General features: G+C 35.4%; 1 protein-coding gene across 7 annotated transcripts in view; it reads left to right on the top strand.

Moving 5' to 3' along the window:
• The window catches only part of PCNX1 (pecanex 1), a 173,033-nt gene that overhangs the window by 119,262 nt on the left and 32,582 nt on the right, over positions 1 to 21,189 (top strand). For all 7 annotated transcript variants that reach the window (XM_067028238.1, XM_059055752.2, XM_059055751.2 and 4 more), the window contains 9 exons: positions 745 to 837; positions 3,575 to 3,725; positions 5,602 to 5,743; positions 6,413 to 6,590; positions 9,170 to 9,278; positions 10,143 to 10,272; positions 13,039 to 13,097; positions 14,871 to 15,086; positions 20,643 to 20,896. In XM_067028238.1, coding sequence (XP_066884339.1) covers positions 745 to 837; positions 3,575 to 3,725; positions 5,602 to 5,743; positions 6,413 to 6,590; positions 9,170 to 9,278; positions 10,143 to 10,272; positions 13,039 to 13,097; positions 14,871 to 15,086; positions 20,643 to 20,896 — 1,332 coding nt within the window. The remainder of the gene's footprint in view (positions 1 to 744; positions 838 to 3,574; positions 3,726 to 5,601; positions 5,744 to 6,412; positions 6,591 to 9,169; positions 9,279 to 10,142; positions 10,273 to 13,038; positions 13,098 to 14,870; positions 15,087 to 20,642; positions 20,897 to 21,189) is intronic.

Below are 21,189 nucleotides of genomic sequence, written 5' to 3'. Positions count from 1 at the left end.
TCCACCTGCCAATTCAGGAGACACGGGTTTGAGCCCTGGTCCGGGAAGATCCCACATGCCACAGAGCAACTAAGCCCGTGTGCCACAACTACTGAGCATGTGCTCTAGAGCCCGCCAGCCACAACTACTGAAGCCCGCGTGCCTAGAGCCCATGCTCTGCAACAAGAGAAGCCACCGCAGTGAGAAGCCCACGCCCTCGCAACAGAGTAGTCCCCGCTTCCCCCAACTAGAGAAAGCCTGCGTGCAGCAATGACGAGCCAACGCAGCCAAAAATAAATAAATAAATAAATAAATTTAAAGAAAAAACAAGATTCAATAAGTAAAACAGGACATATGCATGCAGTTTCAACATTTCAGAAGGCCAATGAAAATATAACTTTGTTATCCAAAAGGATATACCCTATAAAAGAACTTAAATGTCTCATTTCTTTTTCCCGTATGTAAAGCTTACAGACCAATAGAGGGATAATCTTCATTCTAAAAGACTTTGTTATGATATGTTTACTGTGTGTGGAACTAGTTAAGCTTAGTTTAATTTCCTTGGTATTGCAGTATCAAACCAAAATATGAGGAAACTGAGGAAGAAAATAAGACTTATTGTAGTTAATTATTATGTGTAAGAAATACCTAGAAGTGCTAAAGCATAGGATCAATGAAAATTTATTTCTTAAGCTTGGCCACTTGGGAGGAAAGATTTTGTTTAAATTTTTGTGTAATGTTTGATAATTCTGTTTTGTTCCACAGAGCGAGCGTTTACAGTCTGACCTAGTAGTGTGCATTGTAATTGGTGTGCTGTTTTTTGCTATTCATGTAAGCACAGTGTTCACAGTATTGCAGGTAAGGAATCATTTTGTTCTTTTCACTCGGGGATGATAACTTTGTTTGGATTCACTTCTGATTTGATTTTAGTGTTGGTCCATAATGCTGAAATATATGACTTTTTGTTTGGTTTTAACAACAAATACTTACTTTCTCATGGTTTCTCATGGGTCGTGACTCTGGGAGTGGCTTAGCCAGATGATCCCAACTCAGCATGTGTTACGATGCTGCAGTCATATGTGGCTGCAATCAACTGAGGCTGTTAACAGGCTTCACCTCCTTGCTGGTTGTTGGCCAGAGAGCTTAGTTCTTCTCCATGTGGTCCTCACCATGGGCTGCCTGAATATCCTCACAAAATGGCAGCCTGTTTCCCCCAGAGCCAGTGATCCTAGAGAGACAAGGCCCAAGACCGAAGGCCCAGTCTTTTATAACTGATGTTGGATGTGGCATACATACCACCACTTCTTCCGTATCCATTGGTCATACAGGGCAACCCTGCTGCAATGTGGGAGCGGAATACAAGCAGGCATAAACTCCAGGAACCGTGCTGGACTAACACGGTATGCCCTCTGGCCTCCATGATTCACATCCTTCTAAACCCCCCAAAGTCTCATTCCACTGCAACCGGAAGTCCAGAACTTCGTCCTCTAAATCAGGCCCGGGTGTGGGTGATGCTTGGTCCTGCAGTACAGTGCTGCGCATCTGCAGGCCACGTGGTTACCCTCCTCAGGGCTCTTCATTCGCTTGTGCAGACCTGTATTTCTCCATGGTGTCAGTTTGATTATGATGCACCTCCACATAGTTTTCTTCATGTTTTTGTGTCTGGGGTACATTGCATCTGTGGTCTAGTTTTCATCAAATTTAGAAAATTTTGGTCATTATTTCTGTAAATGTTTTCTCCCTTTTCCTTTTGCTGTCCCTCCACCCACCCCAACTCATGGACTCCAGTTACATGTATATTTGGCCTCTTGAATTTGTCCCACAGTTCACTGGTGCTTTGTTCATTTTAAATTCTCCCCCCTCCACCGCATATTTAATTTTGAATACTTTCTCTTGCTATTGCTTTGTTGTTAAGTTCACTAATCTTTCCTTCTGTAATATGTAACCTGTAGTTAATCCCATCCAGTGTATTTTTTGTCTCAGAACTAACAAGTTTCATCTTTAGAAGTTGGATTTAGGTCTTTTTTTTAATATCTCTCATGCCTCTATTCACTTTTTTGAACAAATGGAATTCACTTCTAACTCTCTTAATGTTCTTGTCTCATAATTCTAATTTCTGAGTCACTTATGGGTTGGTTTTGATTAATTGATTTTTTTTCCCCATGAGTCATAGTTTCCTGATTCTTTGCATGCATGGTTATTTTTGATTGGATGTCAGGCATTATAAGGTTTGCCTTTTGTGTATTGGATATTTTTGTATTCCTAGAAATATTCTTGAAGTTTGTTTTTTGGCACTGTTAAGTTACTTGTTAACAGTCTGATCCCCTCAGATCTAACTTTTAAGATTGCTTAATTGAGATCAGGGCTGTTTAGTTTAGGGCTAATATTCCCCCTACTGAGGCAACATGCTTTGGAATACTCTGATCAGTGCCCTGTGAATGTTGAGTTTTTCCAGCCTGGCTTGTGAGAACAGGCACTATTCCTAGCCCTGTGTGAGTGCTGGATACTCTTCTTTCTAACTCCTTGGCGAGGTTCCTTCCCTTTCCGTATGTAGTTCCCTCCCACACACATGTGCTGATTCCCCTGAATACTCGAGGGAGACTCTGCAGATCTTCGAAGTTCTCTCTCCATGCAGTTTTCTCTTTGGAACACTGTCTGCTCTGGTGAGCTCTAGCTGCTTTGCTGTCTCCAGGCTTTTAGTTCTATCTCCTCAACTCAGGAGGTACCAGGCTTCATGTGGGTTCCCCTCCCTTCACTGCAACTTGGAAAGTATCTAAGGGCAGTAAGCTGGGGCAGTCCTAACACTTACCTCATCTGTTTTCTTTCTCTCAATGTTTACTGATTATTTCCTTATGTCTAGTATATTGCAAACCGTTGGTTCATATATTTTATTCTATTTTGGTTCATGTGGAATAGAGTAAATCTCTATTATTCCATTTGGCCAGAAACAAAGGTTATATTATTTAATTTTAACATTTTTGCCTGTTTTCTTCTCTTCCAATACAAACCATTAACTCCTGAGTACCTTACAAGCTGAGTGAGGTCCAGTGGGTCTTCAGGGGTCCGATGGAAACCTCTTTAGTTTCTGAACACATGACTTTTAATTTGAATATTTGAAGTGATGGTACTTGGTTTTTGTGAATTTAGTCATACATAGGAACTCTCTTCCAAACCATGTGAAGCCACAAAAAAAGAACTTTTTTCTCATTCTATTTTGCTCTTCACTCAAACTTACAGTTTTATTTAGCTCATGTCCTTTATCTCTACTAGCTAAAAGAATTGAATACATTGCTCTGCAAGTCACATAGAACATTCTTAGGGAAGCAAGCAATATACCTCAGGCCACACTCTAATTACATTGACAGTGTGAGACACCAAGGAAAGTAGTTAACACATTTTAAAGTATCTGTAATACATGAACAGTCACTAACTTTTGTGGCTGATTTAATCAGAAAATTACATAATATAGAAATGTTAACTGCAGACAGATGTTTAGTTCTTAGATTCTATAGTTGACTAAAATTGAACTGACAAATTAGAAGTTCTCCTTTGGGTCTCAAAATCACTTTTAATGTCCTCAACTTTATCCTTTTAGCCTGCGCTCAAGTATGTGTTGTATGCGCTTGTCGGCTTCGTGGGTTTTGTAACCCATTATGTGCTGCCTCAAGTTAGGAAGCAGCTACCGTGGCACTGCTTCTCTCACCCTCTGCTCAAGACCGTGGAGTATAATCAGTATGAAGTTCGAAGTAAGTATTCCGTTAACACTTTTCCTTTCAATACTATGGATTTTTTTCTTTTACTTTGTTGACAGGTGACTGTTAAGTAAGTAACATCAGGGTACACTTTGGCTTGTGTTTCTTAGGTTTGACACTAATGAATCAGACCTTTTGCTTTCATTTCAGTTGAAGTATAAACGTCAGTGCTAAAATGCCAACTTACCACAGAATAAACCTTGCTCTTTCCTTGTCTAAGTTGTTCTTCACAGACCTCTCATGGATTCATCCTTCAGTGTATGTCTATGACTTCTCTTTCCAGTCCCTACCTTTACCCTCAATCTTCCTTGCCACATGCAGGCAACTCAAGCCTCTTTCAGACTTCTATTTGATATATTTTTAACTCAAAGCATAAAGAGAATAGAAAGGTCTTCATTCCTGTTTCCACCAGTGACACTATGTCCTACCAGAGAGGGTTATAAAGAGTTGATCAAGAGAAAAGAGGTGAAAAACATTTGTAATTGCCATTATTCATTCAGATTTGGGATAAAGTATAAAGTGACCAAAATGAGGTAGAAGGCCAGTCCATTTGGCAAACTTTTTACTTGTCACTTTAAACCCTGACTTTCCTGTTATAAGTAATCAGTCTGGTTCATTGGTTCCATGACCTATAATATACTTCCTCATTTTAAGGATATGATAAAAGTTAGCACCTGTGTCATCATTATTATATACCAGTGATTAAACAAGCCAATGTTTTTTCCTCAGACTTTCTCTTTAGCTAATGAGTTACTGTAGGGAGTAAATTTCTCAACTGTTTGGAGATAAATTAACTTCTTTAGAGAACTCTGAAGCTTTTGAAAGATTTCTATACCAAACTTGACTTTGCAGTATCAAAGCGTATTTCCTGGGCCTTTTAGCAGAATTGCATAAGTCCTCATGGTACTGTAATCTTGATCACTGTTTTGATCCTGGAGAGATAATTAAATATTAATGTGTAGATTGTAGTAAAATGACATAAAACTATAAAAATCTGTACTGGACTATTCTTACCGTAGGGAAAATAGAATGATATATTTTTGATAGTTAATGATTAATTACTTTCATATATAAATGTTAGCAGGTGTATCTGGTTTGTTTTGAAGAAGAGTTTTCATTAAAGTAAATCATTGATCATGTTGTTTGTTTTTTATCTTAACAAAACATTTAGTCCAAATTTTTATAAATTTTGAATCGACATAACATTTTTCACTTATTGAGAGTATTAGGCGTTAGCAAAGTTGACTGTACTAGCTATAAAGAAAAATCTGATTCATTAGAGAACTTCCTAGAGGTGGCTGACATTATTTTCAGATAGCTGGAGGACCTTATTTTAAATCTTTCAGCTTATCCTAGACACTTTCCCCAATGACATTAAATATTAAAGTATTGGGAAAATATTACTGGCAATGAAAATGACACTTATGAAGTGTGTGAATCCAAAACATATACTTTCATATCTGTTCTGAGATGTATGTCTTGTAAGATGTATGTACATGTAAGGATTTTAAAAACAGATAATTTAATAGATCATTTATTTCTTTTGGGGGAAAGGGGCAGTCTAATAATCTTCACTAACCTTTTCTCCAAAAGTTATAGGCATAAATAAGAAAAAGTTATGGTTAAAAACTGAGGTTTCAAGAATAAAAGTTTAAAATGAAACTCAGTTCACCTAAATTTAACATCTAAGTTGCAAAGTTGGATGTGTCTCAGAATTCATAAAATTGACTACTGATTGACATACTGGATTACTTACATTATTTATAGTACAGCTGAATTTGAGTGGTAAGATTTTCCTTTCTTATCACATGACCAGACTATTTTATGCATTAGATGACATGGTTTTCTTGACTTAATATTGCCTTGTTAGATGCAGCTACTGTGATGTGGTTTGAGAAACTTCATGTGTGGCTTCTTTTTGTGGAGAAGAATATCATCTATCCATTGATTGTTCTCAATGAACTTAGTAGCAGTGCAGAGACAATTGCTAGTCCAAAAAAACTGGATACAGAGTAAGTACAGTACTCATCTATGTTTGACTGTTGGGGTCTGTCGTAGCAATGTCTTAAGTTACTGATCTAGTAACAAGTGATCATTGAGTGTCTCTTTGGTGCAAAGTACTGTGTGAAAAGTTCAAGTGAAATTTTGTCTTTGACTTCCCTTTTCTGAACATTGGTTTCTGCTCCTGGCATATTACTACTCCAGACATCTCATTGTGAACTAACATTTTATGAGATGACATTTATTAAATAAGGTTAATTTTAATATTAGATGGTAAGTTTTGGAGATGATTATTTTTGTGTACTGTGTGAATCAGACCATTTAGGTGTTCACTCGCCTATACAATCATCCTGTAGGCCTACTCACTACACTAGGTACATGTTGTTGGGTTAGCATTAGTATGTTTTTTATGTGCTAAATGCTGTTAATGTTTAAGCAATAGAAGTACTGAGAAACTGGAGAACCAAATGTCAGAATTGCAATAGTGTTACTTATTTTTTGAACACGATTATTTATATAAAGGATAAGAATTATGATACATTTGCTTAAAAAGGAATATTTAGAAGTTTAAATTTGATGTATATGTTCTAAGTTTAGCAAACGAAATGGTGATTTTTCTGAAGTTTGCAGATTAATGTTTTCAGTCATCAGTTGATGAATGTGCTTTCTTTATATTGTAGATTAGGTGCTTTAATGATCACCATTGCTGGCTTGAAGTTGCTACGGTCCTCTTTCAGCAGCCCTACATATCAGTATGTCACAGTCATCTTTACTGTGCTCTTTTTCAAAATTGACTATGAAGCTTTTTCAGAGACCATGCTACTGGATCTGTTTTTCATGTCCATACTCTTCAGCAAGGTAATTTGTCACTGAAGGAAACAGCCTTATCTGTAAAAAGTGTCTCCCTAAGTAATATGCCATGTAGTGAGGATTATGCTTGCCTTTCATTCGCTTCATTATCTTTTAAGTAGTATCTTTCTTCAGTCAACCAGTTATTTGGGATTAGAATCCCCAAACAGTGCTAGTCACTGTCATCCATAGAAGATATATTTCTTGCTGAGGCTAGGAAGTTAAGATTCAATTATATAGAAAAATTAGAGGAACTCTAATAAGTATATAAATATATGGGTTCTTCCAAAAGGGGGTGTGGTTTTGAATAATTTTAGAAACAAACATGGTAATAATTGAACTGAACTGTAGGCTGCTGCATAGATGGAGGGAGGAAATAACCTGATACTGAATGAAGATGGTGGAGACTGAGGGCAGTGAGGCCTTGGGGGAGCAGTGAGATGCTAGTTTATTTGCAGAATGTACTGAAGGTTACAGAATGCTCCTAAAATTTGTCATCACCCATGGGATAGTTGCCTGTAGTCTTTTTACAAACGAGATGGTAAAGCCTGCATCTTCTGCCTCCAAGAATCTTCTTGCTGAGCCACACTGCCTTTCTAAGTGAAATAGGTTGTGTAGTCAGATTATTTGAAATTAAATAGTTTAGATTTCATGTTAACACTGACCACATACAAAGGACTTTGACATATATTATCCCATTTGATAGGTGACAGAGAGCTGAAGCATATGAGCAGCTACAAAACACAATGAAATCCCAATTTTAGGAAAGTTAGCCTGGTCAGCCACATTTGGGATGAATTGGGGAAGAGAGAACCTAAAGGTACGGAGAACAGCTTAAGAGATTGTGACAGTACTTTAGATGTGATAGAGGTCTGGCCTAGGATGGGGACAGTAAAAATGAAAACCGTTCATCTGAACAAGCTTTTAGAAATAGTCAGTTTCTAAATATTGTACTAACTGTTATGCTAAATAGCTTCTAAAATATCACAATATTATATTTGTTCAATCACTAATTTGTATGCATTTTTATCATTTATTTCCTTTTCTAGTGAGCATGATTAATCAAAGGAGGAAGCCAGAAAGTTAATCAGAGACTTGTCTGTATAAAAAAAAGCATGTGATTTTTCACAAATTTAATAGTTAGATTGGAAATTGTATTGAATCTTATACCGGTTGGAAAAAAGTGAAAGTTGCAGTAAAATGTAAACTAAACAGTCCTTGAAATAGTCACTACACTTAACTCGCATTAGATTTTCTTAATACTTTCATTTGTTAAGCAAATTGTTTTTGAGAGTGTACCATGTTCCAGAACTATTCTAGATGCTTAGGCTACATTAGTTAGCAAAACAGAGAAAGCTCTGCCTGCAAGGAGTTTGCATTTTATATGGTTACTTCATAGAACTTAACAGTGATAATAAGCAAGTAATAGTCAAGGGATCTCTTTAGATATATTTATTTTAAGATATCGTTGTAAGGTGTACCACCAACTTAATAATATTTCAAGAAAAAATTGCTCTGGATGTATACAAAAATATTTTCACCCACTAACCACTTAAACAAGTAATTACATATCATTTTTCTTTAATATTAGTCAAAATTTGAGTACAGTCTGTTTCCCATTTAGAAACAGAAGAGTGTTCTGAGTCACTGTTTTTAAGCAGTTGCAGTGACATCTGGTAGTATACATGATGCTTTTACTTCCTGTCATCCCGATCCCATTAGTACCGAGGGTTGCCAGCGTAATTTTGAGTCATGGCAAAGAATGCAGGGATTCATCTGCATTTTCTGATTGGTTGAAGTTGTGATTTCTTTTTTAAATTGGAAATTAAACAAGTTCATTTGTAAATCGGCTAAATAATTTAAATGTGAGGTGTTTGGTGCCTGAATCATGGCACTGATTTAGTCTGAACCTCTTGCTTTTAAGATTCTGTGATCTGTTCTGAGAATGGGGCCTTGCATTGCCTAGCATGCAGAGGCAATCTTGGGCACAATAGTTCTGTTTCAGTGTTGAAGAAATGTTCGACAACAAAACAGATCCTAATTGAAATAAGATTAAAATGTATATTATGTTTCCATTGGCAATAACAATTCTGATTATGAATAGATGCCTAATACACACTAGTAAATTCTTAGGAAACAGACAGTGACAACTGAATGACAACTTTATCCCCTGCCTGGCTGCTTTCAAATTCCTTTTGATATTGCATTTAAAACTTACGCATTTTCCAAAGCACTAAAATTTGAGGGAAATGTCAGAATAAAAAATATATGTTTATTGCTTACGCTTTACAGACATCTAGATTTCTTTTTTTTCTTTTTGGTTTTGCTTGTTAGTAGTAATAGAACCAATAGAGAGCATAGAATTTTTTAAACTGATAAAACACAAATCCGTAAGTCAGTTAACTGTCTTTACTTAAACACACATGCAGTGTTTTGGCAGTGACATTTCTTTTCCTTTGGTGCAAATGGCAAGTAATTTCCATGCTATTTCCCTATTAGGAAGAAAATCACTTTAGAAGGTTTTCATTTTCTAATTTAAAAATCTGATGGTAAGCTTTTTACTGATTGTTTTTGTTTTCCTCCTACAGCTTTGGGAACTCCTTTATAAATTGCAGTTTGTATACACTTATATTGCTCCATGGCAGATTACATGGGGTTCTGCTTTCCATGCTTTCGCTCAGCCCTTTGCAGTGCCCCGTATCCTTCTAATAAAAGTTTATAAGGAAGGGCAGTCATATCCTTGATGAGAATGTTGGTTTGTAGGCATAACCTTTCACGGGCATAGAATATAGGTTACTATATGATAAATTATCAAAAATTCACAGTCTTTTGAGCCCACACCTATACCAATTTTGATTGTTTAATTTGTGTTAACTTCTGTAGCCCGCAGATCATCTGAACATGAGAAAAGTATTAAGGTTTTATAATTAAGTAATGCTGATTAAAAATTTCATGTTTATATATTTGAATATTAAAGTCCAGGAATTTTCAATATATACAAAATGTGTTTAGAAATATTTATAAATGAATGAGCATTTAAAACATTTTCCATATTGATATGATTGTAGTTAAACTTCCGTTCAAAATTTTCTGTTCTCATCCTTTCTTAAAGGTACTTTCTAAGTAAACATAACCATAAACATAACCAGGTTAGTGACCTTGTAGATGTTGATATGCAGACTTTTGTATCTTTAAATTTTAGTTTTTATCTTCTGGAAAATTAAAACCATCTCTACACAAGAGTGATACATGGAATTTTACCAGACACATGTTAGCAAATATTTATTTGGCTCCCTTCAGAGCATCATGCCAGGCTGTACTTTCCTGGCTGTGTCTTCCTGCTTCTACCCCTTATACTGTCGAGTGACACCTTCTTCTGTATTCGTCTGATGAACCTCATTTTTCTAATTGCTGTAATTGCATTGTGTTTGTCAGGGCTGTGTGTGTGTGTGTGTGTGTGTGTGTGCGCGCGCGCGTGCGCGCGCACGCCGTGCGCACAGGTGTGTGAACGCCCGTGCACAATCAGTTGAATGTTAAGATCCTTAACCAGTTTTCCCATAGATTCAGCCATGTTGTTTGTTCAGGCTGCCGTGTCAGCCTTCTTTTCTACTCCACTGAACCCCTTTCTGGGAAGTGCAATATTCATCACTTCATATGTTCGACCTGTGAAATTCTGGGAGAGAGACTATAAGTGAGTAAAGAACAACACTTGAAAGCCAGTTTTTATCTTTTTTACTAGAAAAAACTATTGACAGCATTGTTATAAATTGTTCATGGTTAACAATTTTTTCTGTTGAAATATTTAAAATTTTATAAATATTCTTAAACTTTCAAAATTATATAAAATTGGAAGAGTCAGAGAATACTCATTTCTCTACCTTTTTTTCGATTTATAAGATTTTTAAAACATAGTCCTAGTTAAATATATTCATTTTTCTGTCTTTTTTCTTTTAATGTTATTTCTTAGAATTGTTCCACATTAATAATACTTTGAAACTTTATGCTATACACTGTTACATCATTATAACAGTCATAATTAGTTATCTCATAGTTTTCTAAGAAGTAGCTATTTTTAGAGCTAAACTTTTTATAGGTTATTTGTAGTTTTTCATGAGGATAGGTTTTTAAATAACCATCTTTGTACATAAAGTATTTTCTTCATTTAAGCTTAATTCCTTAGGTTAGCTGTTTAATATGATGCCTAGTAACTATCCTTGTATGTAATCTCCAAATTTTTTTCTTCTTTTTTTTTTAATTTAAGAAAATATCTAAAGGGGAATTACTGAATCATGGAGCTTAAACATTTTAAAGGCTTATAAATGTATTAATATGTTGATTCAGAAAGAGCTTGTACTAATTTATAATTTTACTGGCCAGCTCCGGGACTGCCTTTCTCTCTACACTTTCACACATAGGTACATATAATAGGTGAAAATGGTAATCTTGACTTTTTAACAATGAACTGGCTTATGGATGTGAAACTTTTGCTCTGGTCTTTAACCTAAAATCACACATAGTATTTCTCTTTTTGGTGAATTTCAGTGTTATTTATACCCTTTTTTTCTTCTGGACCGACTTAAATTTAGTCCAGAATAACATCTTTGTCAGCAGTTCTTAAACTTTTTGATCTCAGAACCCCTTTACATACAATCTTAAAAATTATTGACATCTCCGAAGAGTTTTTGTTGATAGGGGTTTTATCTACTACATAGTTATTTACTGTAATAAATATTGTACAATATTTATTGTATTATAAGTCAAAACTCAGAATTTTAAATGAATTAATATAAAAATAACAATAAACCCATTACATGTTAATATAAGTAACATTTTTCTAATGAAGAATAACTGTATTTACCACACCAACAAAATCAGAAGAATGTCATTGTTTTTCTAGTTCTGTAAATCTCTTTCATGTCTGACTTCATAAAAGACAGCTGAATTCTCTTATCTGCTTCTGCATTCAGTATCTTGTAGCATTGTGTTGTTCTGGCTGAAGTATATAAAGAAAATCTGGCCTCACACAGACATACAGTTTGAAAAGAAAGAAGTATTTTAATAGCCTTTTTAGACAATTGTGGATATTTTTGGATCCTTCGACAAATGGTAGTTTCTTACAGATTAGTGGCAATGTGGAATCTAAAGCCATATCTGAATTTTTGTAACTGTATTACATCAAAATTCACTGATATGTCTTATAGTTTGAATGGGTCTTTTACCCATGCATACACTTATACTGGTACATCTTTATCTATCATTTGGAAAATACTGGCTCAGTGAGTAATGTAGATCTTCCAAATTTTGACCCATTTCACAGTACAATATTAAAAAATATATGTACTCATATCACCACCAATCTCAAAAAAGTGTTGAAGTATTGGGAAGCTATCAAGCGCATGGTGGTAGATGCAAGTTTTCTGAAATTCTAATTTTTGCTTGAAAACTTGAATTTTTATTATTGGCAATAGGTATCTTTATCAGTTATTTTTCTTGAAATGTCAGACTTATTTTCTTCACTTGAGAAATGTCTGTCAAATAGTCAAGTCTGAATAGTCATAGTTTATTCAAGTGAAAATGGTGTTCCATGGAAAAAAAGCAGCTACTGCTACGTACAATTCAAGCAGTTGCACAAATGCTTTCCCTCCAGACAATCGGCCCAATTCAGAATGCAGCAGAAGTGCTTTATGTGTGTTTCGCCACACACAATATTAAAAAGAGCTGTACTGAGGGGCTGCAATTTAACAAAATTATTATTTTTATTGCTTTGTTAAGGACATTTTTAAGGGAAACTTGAATTTTTATTTATTGTTTTTTCTTGTGCATGGGTAGCAGTGAAAATTAGTACAGTTTGGTGCCACTGCCTTGATTCATGTTAAAGCACCGGCAGTCTTACCCACTGTTGCTTTTGCACCATCAATGCAGTTGTCAACACAGTGAAAAAAAGCAAATAACAGTTTAGTACTATTATGAAAATAGTTTTGATTTGGAAAACTCTGTGAAAGATCTTGAGTCTCCTGCTCCAGGTTCTGTGGACCACATTTTGGGAACCGCTGTTCTGAAGAACACTGTACCTCTGGACATTAATAACCTTCCCCTTATAAGGAATGTTTCACGCACTGTGTATTTTTAGGAACTGTATACAGTATGCATTTTTTCATCCTGATCAAAAAGTTTTTTACATTAAACGCAGTGTCTTTCTATACACTGTTCAGTGAAACATCAGTTAAGAAAAAACTTGCCTTTATGTATAATGGAGGTGGAAGAGTAAAAAATAAATCCTTACCCCTAAAATTGTTCTATCAAAGAGCTTTATTAATATGTTATTCGTAGATTTTTCTCATTTTTATAAAGCGATAATATTTATTTCATCTGTATTGTATAGTTTTCTCCCTTTTAATTGTTAGACTTTTTTAGTATAAAAAAGCTTACTAAAGATGTTTCATTTTGCCTTTTTTAGCACAAAACGAGTGGATCATTCAAATACCAGATTGGCTTCCCAGCTTGATAGAAATCCAGGTAATAGCCCTATTTGTGAGTAAAGAAGCAAGTCTAAGGAATTCGTTATATATGTATTTCACTCCCGACTTATTGGGAATCCTCTATGGAATCCAAAGGTCATTTCTGAAAAGCTAAATATCCTTTGCTTTATTTTGTTTTACTTCAGCAAAGTATACGTGAATTAAAATATCTAAAATTTATATACCCATCTTTTATAAAATGCATTTTAAGAATGCTGATAAGAATTAAAAATTCCATTGAAAGATTGTTCTGACATAGGTTAAAAAAGTAGAGCACAGTGAAAGTAAAACTGATGAGGTGTATTGAAGAGTATGCAGTCTGAACTTACTATGTTTGCTTCCCTGCTTCCCCAAGTGGTTAGATAAATGTTAATTTCATTAAGTTTATTGTGTAGAGAGATGTCATCTAGAGGAGCCAAATAGCCACTCAAGATAAGGCTTCAGTGGGTGACATTTTGGTGGTGGTACCATTATCTAAAGTTTGGTTCTTAGTTTTTTCCTTTGGGAAACATCTTTTTGTCGGCCCACCTATTAGTAATCTGGCACAGAGAGGGTGAATCTCACTGCCCCACCCATAAAAGATTAATGTATCAACCAGAATATCAATGTATTAATTTACTAAAGAAGTATGACTCCCAATACACTGGAAGATTTGTATTCATTTAACTTGCAGATTACTTCAAATGCTCTGCTTGAGAAACTAAATTATAGTAATCAGATTGATTCATAATTATAAATTTGATTAAGGAGGACTAGTTATTTGATATTAATGACTGTCATTATCATGTTCTGGTAGATATAACAGCCATCTCAGCTCTGGTATGTCCTTGCAGGGGGCTTGGAATTATGATGCTGATGATGCCATCCTGCATATCACAAAGACCATGTCCTGAATTAATATGCACACTTTTGTAATGGGCAGACAGCATTAGATGCAACTATTTTATTGAAGCTTGAGCCTAGGGTTTCCCTTTTATTTTATTATTTAGTTAGGCTGAGTTTAAAATAATTATTAAGTTTAGTATGTTTTGCCGTTCTTCAATTCTGTGCTTTGGGCACCCATTTACTGATTATTGCTTTGGATGGGTTACTTCTAAAGATGGTTTTCTAATTTACTGGGTGATGTTTTATCCTAATTTTTTTTTCTTAAAGGATGACTAATTTGTATGTGGTTCTTTACTGCTGTTTCTGTGTATACAGTTTATTTCTGTTGAGCTAATATTAGGCATCTCAGTATACAGAGTTCTTCTGACTGACCAACTTCTCTTTGTTTTGGACTATCTCGTTTGTTCAAATCTGTATTACTTAACCCACTTCCTTTACCAGTATGTCTTTTTGTTCTAGTTTTGAATTTCTTTTATCTTTTTCATTTCTCTTGCATGGTTTTAATTATAAGGCATAGTTAATTGAACAGTGATAGAAAATTTTGATCATGGACTGTTAAAGAGGTGGAAAAGACCTTAGATTTCACCTAATCCAATTCCCACATTTTATGGATGGGGACCAGAGACTCAGAGAGGTTACGTTACGTCTAACTGTAATTTGAAAAATTTTTTCCCATTATCCTATATCTCATTTTTATATAGAAATTCTAAGGGTATCTGTATTATAAGGGTACAGGGTACCCTTGTAAGGGTATATTATCTTCCTTGTCAAAGAACTGTAGATACAAATCTAACTGGAAATTAGTTTTAATACTTTTAACAATCTTGTTTGTTGATATAAAGGGTACTTAAGGCAAAGTTAACTTTTTTTTAATCCCTTCTTATAGGATCAGATGACAACAATCTGAATTCCATCTTTTATGAGCATTTAACCAGATCCCTACAACACAGTCTTTGTGGTGATTTGCACCTAGGACGGTGGGGAAACTACAGTACAGGGGACTCTTTCATTCTTGCCTCTGACTACCTCAATGCGTTAGTACACCTTATAGAGATAGGCAATGGGCTGGTTACCTTCCAGCTGCGGGGACTTGAATTCAGAGGTAAGACATTCACCTTTCATTTCTATTACGTACTCCTGTGACATCTAAGTTTTATGTGTTTACATCTCAAACCAAACGTTACAAAAGTAGGTCCTTAGTATTTGGAATTCTGGAATGAGAAAAGCTGTTAAAGAGTAGTTATTAGGTTTTATTCCAAATTTTCCAAATTTCACATTCAGAGAAGAATCATTTTTGCAGTATGCTCTGTATGTAAAGGTAGTATCAATAGTGTATAATAGACTTGTTTTTTCCTGGTAATAGTGAATTTCTGTTGTTCTGTGCTTGCCCTCTTGCTAGTCTTTTTTTGTGATCAGCTGCACATGCTCCTTAGATGGCTGGCAGCATAGAATGCTGTGAGGCAGAGATTAACTAACCAAGTTACTTCCATATAGTTGCCATGCCTTTGTCCTCAACAATTTTTTAAAATTGAGGTGAAATTCACATAACATCAAATTAACAATTTTAAAGTGAACCAATTAGTGGCATTTAGTGCATTCACCATATTGTGCAACCACCACCTCTGTCTAGTTCCAAAGCATTTTCATCACGCCAAAATAAAACCTCACACCCATTAAGCAGTTACTCCCTATTCCCACACCAGCCTTCAACAATTTTGTATACTGACAAATGAAGCTGTTTCTACACGGAAAATTGTGCATTCAGAAACATACCAGCTTGATGTTATCCACTCTGTAAGTCGAGTGTCTTGTAAGCAGGAATAGAAACTTGTCTTAAAGGAATTGAAGTCCTATTAATGCATGTGTTTCCAATCTAGGCAACATTTGGACTTGAGAGTTTTTAGAGAAAGCATCCAAGCAGTGTTTTGGTCTATTCTAAGAAGTACCTTAGGTGTTTTTAACCTGAAATAGGAAATAAGAGAGCATTTGTCTAAATAGAGGATCAAATTAGACCTATACCCTTATAGCTTTATTTTTACCCTGGTGTTGAATCAGAAAGTTTGCACCTTTGTTACATAATATCTTTGTTAATGGAGCAAGTGCTTTTCTAAAGTTACTCCATTCATTGGAAATAAGATTTTACTTGTGTAAAACTCAAGGTAGTAAATGTTAATGTTTGTTATTTATTTGTAACCCATTCACTCTCTCTTCTTCAAAATCTCCTATGCTTGTCTTATGGTTTGTTTCTGACTCTCTGTCAGAAGCCCAGGACCTTAATTCCATCTCTTCTAGGGTCTTAACCCAGTGCTGTTCAAATCTAATCCGTCTATCCTCATCCAAATGTCAGCATCCCCTTACCACTACACATACCACTGCTATAACTTCACCTTCTTTTTAAATTGTTGGCACCTGAAGATTTCATCTTGGCTTTTTGATTTTAATTTAACTTTTTTTTAAACAAGTATTTGTGAAGAGGTTATTTTATCCAGAATTTCTATGTGTGTGAATTGGAAGGGGGTCCTTCTTATCTGCTCATTTCACCATATTGATCAGAAATTGTCCAAATCAAAAACTGATCCAAATTTTCACTCTCCCCACTTTACTCTCTGGTACCAAATAGATTCAAGTAAATTTTTGGATAAATCCTTTGCCATCCAAACTCTCACTCTGTCAAACAAAACTCAAATCAATTTGAGAACACAGTAGCCCCTTACTTTCTGAACTCATGCTGAATTTCAATAGCAGGCCATACCTGTAATTCTTCATTCAGCCATCGTGATTTTTTTTAAAGGCAAATTCAGTTATGTCCTTTCCATTCCATGCTTTAAATTTTCAGTGGCTTTCCATTGCATTTAAAATAGAATTCAAATTCCTTAACACATCCTATGGACAGCTGTGAGAGCTGGGCCTCTGTCAGTTTCTCCACCTTACTTTTTAGCACCCTCCTCATCCGCTGTAGCCACACTGGCCTTCCTTCAGTGTCCGCTGTGCTAAATTCTTTACTAAGGCCTCCTTATCGCCCTTCCCTTTGCCCAGAAAGTACCAAACGTCTCCCCTCTTCCTGCCAGTCTTCCACCTCTAATTCCTTAATTATCTTTAAGATAGCTTAACTGTCACTTTCTCAGAGAAGCCTTAGTCTCTAACCACCTGTCCCACATGATTATCTCTTACATTACCCTGTTTTTACCTCCTTAGCACTTAGCAGAGTTCTAATTTTATATTTATTTGTTTATTTGCTTAAAGTTGATTTCTTCTCTAGCCCAGGGGTTGGCAAACACTTTCTGTAAAGAGCCAAGGTAGTTAATAGTTTAGGCTTTTGGAGCCATACACATTTCTCTGTTGCATGTTCTTCTTTGATTTTTCTTTTAAACAACCCTTTAAAAATATCAAAACCACCCTTAGCTTGGATTTGGCCCAGGGCTGTATTTTGTAAACCTTTGCTGTAGATTATAAACTCCTCAAGGGCAGGAGTCCTGTCTGTTTCATTTATCATTGTATATCCAGCACCTATCACAGCAGCTAGCATATGATAAAGATCGTTTTGCAGAATGGTTAAGTAATCTAAGTAATAGTCTTTTCTCCTTCCTCTTCATTCCAGAGCTTTGATGAGGAATGATTATATTCTTGCTCAAATGCTGTTGTGATCTTTGGTTATTTTCTTTCCTTCACGGTGGTAGTCCCTGTTCCATCTACCTCCTACCCCTCAAAATATTAATTAAGAGTGTTGTCAGGGGCTTCCCTGGTGGCGCAGTGGTTGAGAGTCTGCCTGCCGATGCAGGGGACGCAGGTTCGTGCCCCGGTCCGGGAGGATCCCACATGCCACGCAGCGGCTGGGCCCGTGAGCCATGGCCACTGAGCCTGCACGTCCCCGCAGCGGGAGAGGCCACAACAGTGAGAGGCCCGTAAAAAAAAAAAGAGAGAGAGTGTTGTCAGTGTTTTGCCAGGCAGATATTTGGATCTGCTGAGCATTTTGATGTGTTTTCTGATGTATACTCCATTAAGCCAATTTAATTCCTTTGATTTTATTGTCTCTCATAGTGGATGCTAAATTTTAAGTGACACTTAACTAAAATTTCTTGATCAATTTTTTATAGGTCTTGGTTAAGTACTTTCATAGTTTTCATTTTCATTTTACTGATATTCTCAAGATTCTTTTCCATGTAAATTTTATGTCAAATATTTGAGTTATCAATCATGTTTTTTGTCTATCAGAATTTCCTGGTTACAGCTTCTACCAAGTTTGTAAATGTTACTTCTGTATATTTTTAAATGTTACTTCTACCAAGTATGGTTTTTCAGGTCAAACTTCATAGGTCAAAAATTTTTATTCTGTTTGGCTTCCTTTCAGTTTTTACTCAAATTAATTTTAACATGTTTGGTTTTCATAATTGTGAGTTTTATTAATTTTTACCAGTTATATTCACTATGAAGTGACTGAAAGATCTAGCTAATCCAGGAAACAGTTAGTAATGGTTTCTCTAGAATCCCTTTCCAAATCTCAAAATTCTTTTTTCAGTTATTAATATTCCTGTGCTTATTGTTGACTTCATTTTCTAAGCAAAATGTATTACTGTGTATGTTGGGGTAGAAAACATTCTTGGGGTTTGTATGTCAGTGTGAAAACACCCCACATTAATTCAGTTACTCTGTTTATTCTGCTACTCTGAACAAGGACCTCATTCTGTCTCTCATGAGAAAATGTCAAACCTCTGAATTCACTCCTGCCTCTTCTCTTCTCTGTATACTACTACCAGAGTCATCTGCACAAAATACAGCTCTCGTTGTGTTATTTCCTTTACTTAAAAACTTTTGACTGACTTTGCAGAAGGGTGACAAAATGAATAAAATAAAATAAAAACATATAAAACCTAAGGAATAGACCCAACTTCATGCCACAGTTAAAAAAACCCAGCCTCAGAAAGTTTCTTCTAGAAATTGAATAATTCTTCTGCCCTCTCTAATCTATTCTAGCAAATGGATAAGGAAGGAAAATATCTCAAGGCTCTCTTGTACAAAACCAATGTAATACTGATGTCAAAATGTGACTGAACTGGCTAAAAAAGTGACTATAGTTTAATTTGTTTATGACTATAGATACAAAAATCCTCAGAGCCCAGAGTAAGGAGAAACCAGCAGTACTTTTTTTTTTTTTTAGTACTTTTATTTTTAAGTATCCCTCACCAATTCAGCTGTTTTTCATTCTTAAATTAATTATTAAAAGCAAATTGGTTAAATTTCATTTTCATTATTGGTTTCAAAAGTACTTTATAAAATTACCTACATCCTTATTCTGAAAAAAATGTATATGTGTATCTGTAGTCAGTGTCACGTGTAATAGTCAGCCATAGCATGCATTCCTATTTATGTCAGGTTCAAGACAGAGTTTTTTCACCACTATGTAACACTATTTTGGAAGTTCTCGTCAACATAATTAAACAAGAAATGAAATAATAAAATTGTTGAAGGCTCTAGAGTTCTTGACAGTACAGCTCATTAGCTTGGCCAAGCTTACCTCTCAGTCTTATCGTTCATCATACCACCATCACCACCACCACCACCATCACCAACCGGGGCTGAATTTCATGACATCTTTTTCTCTCAAAGTGGTGTTTTAAATATGGATGTTGTATATATCCTCTTTAAAAGAAAAAAATTACTATGAAGTCCCACTTATTTTTATTATAATGTAACTTGAATATGTGCCTTTATAAAATTTGCTATAATCACTCTATAGTCCTATAAGGAATTTACAAATTAAATGGAAGCAAGACCACAGAACAAAATAAAAATTAACATGAATGTGATGGATGGTATTTTGTTGGCACAGATGGCTGTGTATCTAATTCTATATTTAATCTGATTTTCTATTTTTACTTCAATAACACTAGTGCAGAGAATGCCTATTAGATAAGTATCATGTATAAAAGAATGTAATTTCAAAGAATTGTCTGCTAGTACAGAAAAATCAGACCTGGTACCTAATTTAAACTTTATCAGCAGATAAGCCTCAAGTGCCAATAATGTAATCTTATCCAATATTGTTGGAATTGGCAACAGAGAAAAATTGTAATTATGTATTTAATATTAAACTATAGTGAACCATTACAAGTTGTATAGCCAAGTAAGCAGGATGTATATATACTATTTCCGCTTGCAGCATGGACACAGTGTTGGTGAGAATACAGCCCAGATTCTTTTGAGTTCTGCATGTCTGTCTGTATCGTGTGCCCTGGGATGATTCAGTTTTCGTTCCACTCCTCTAGTTTTGAGTTAACGCAGAGCTTCACGAGACACACGTTGACTCATTTGGCCTTCGTTTGTTATGAATGCAGTTGTAAACCCAAATTTGAAAAATTTGGGAATCAGTGAATCAAAATTAAGATTGCTTTATTGCACAAATTCTCAGAACCTTGAATATGCTAGTACACATGATTCTGCAGAAGATGAATATATACTATGCCTGTTTTCTGGAGCATGCTGCAGTTTGTTAATAGACAGTCAGTCTAAGGCAAATCAATCACATACTCTCAATTGCTATAAGTAAATGTCTTTTTTCTAAGTTTCTTATGTCTTTGAAGCATTCATTTTTCCACCTCATGTTTTTTTACCTCATGTTTCTTTCCCCTTTGTCATCAGTGCTTTCTCTCTCTCTTCTAAGGTACTTACTGTCAACAACGGGAAGTGGAGGCCATTACTGAAGGTGTTGAGGAAGATGAAGGATTTTGCTGTTGTGAACCTGGCCATATTCCCCATGTGCTTTCATTTAATGCTGCATTTAGCCAGCGCTGGCTAGCTTGGGAAGTGATAGTCACCAAGTATATTTTGGAGGGTTATAGCATCACTGACAATAGTGCTGCTTCTATGCTTCAAGTCTTTGATCTTCGGAAAGTACTCACCACTTACTATGTCAAGGTAAGGATATGTGCCTACTTAGATCTGGTATCAGAGGCTCTTGGAAAAGACATACGTATACGCACACGTGCGCACACACACGCACGTTTGTTTTTTTAACTTGTGCTTAGCTTCTAAGTAGTGATTTAAATTCTCTAGTATCTAGTACAGTCAGTAAATTACACCTATGAAGGTCTTGCTATTTCCTTCTTTAGTGAAACTTATTATATTTGTTCATTAATATTAATAGCTACCATCTGTAGTGCATATCTTTTAGGCACTGCGTTAAGGAATACACACATACACACATGTAT

This window comes from Kogia breviceps, chromosome 3 (assembly GCF_026419965.1).
Source record: "Kogia breviceps isolate mKogBre1 chromosome 3, mKogBre1 haplotype 1, whole genome shotgun sequence".
In the NCBI taxonomy this organism is placed as follows: domain Eukaryota; kingdom Metazoa; phylum Chordata; class Mammalia; order Artiodactyla; family Physeteridae; genus Kogia; species Kogia breviceps.
The sequence above is the reverse complement of the archived record's forward strand: the minus strand, read 5'-3'. Positions and strand labels throughout refer to the sequence as shown.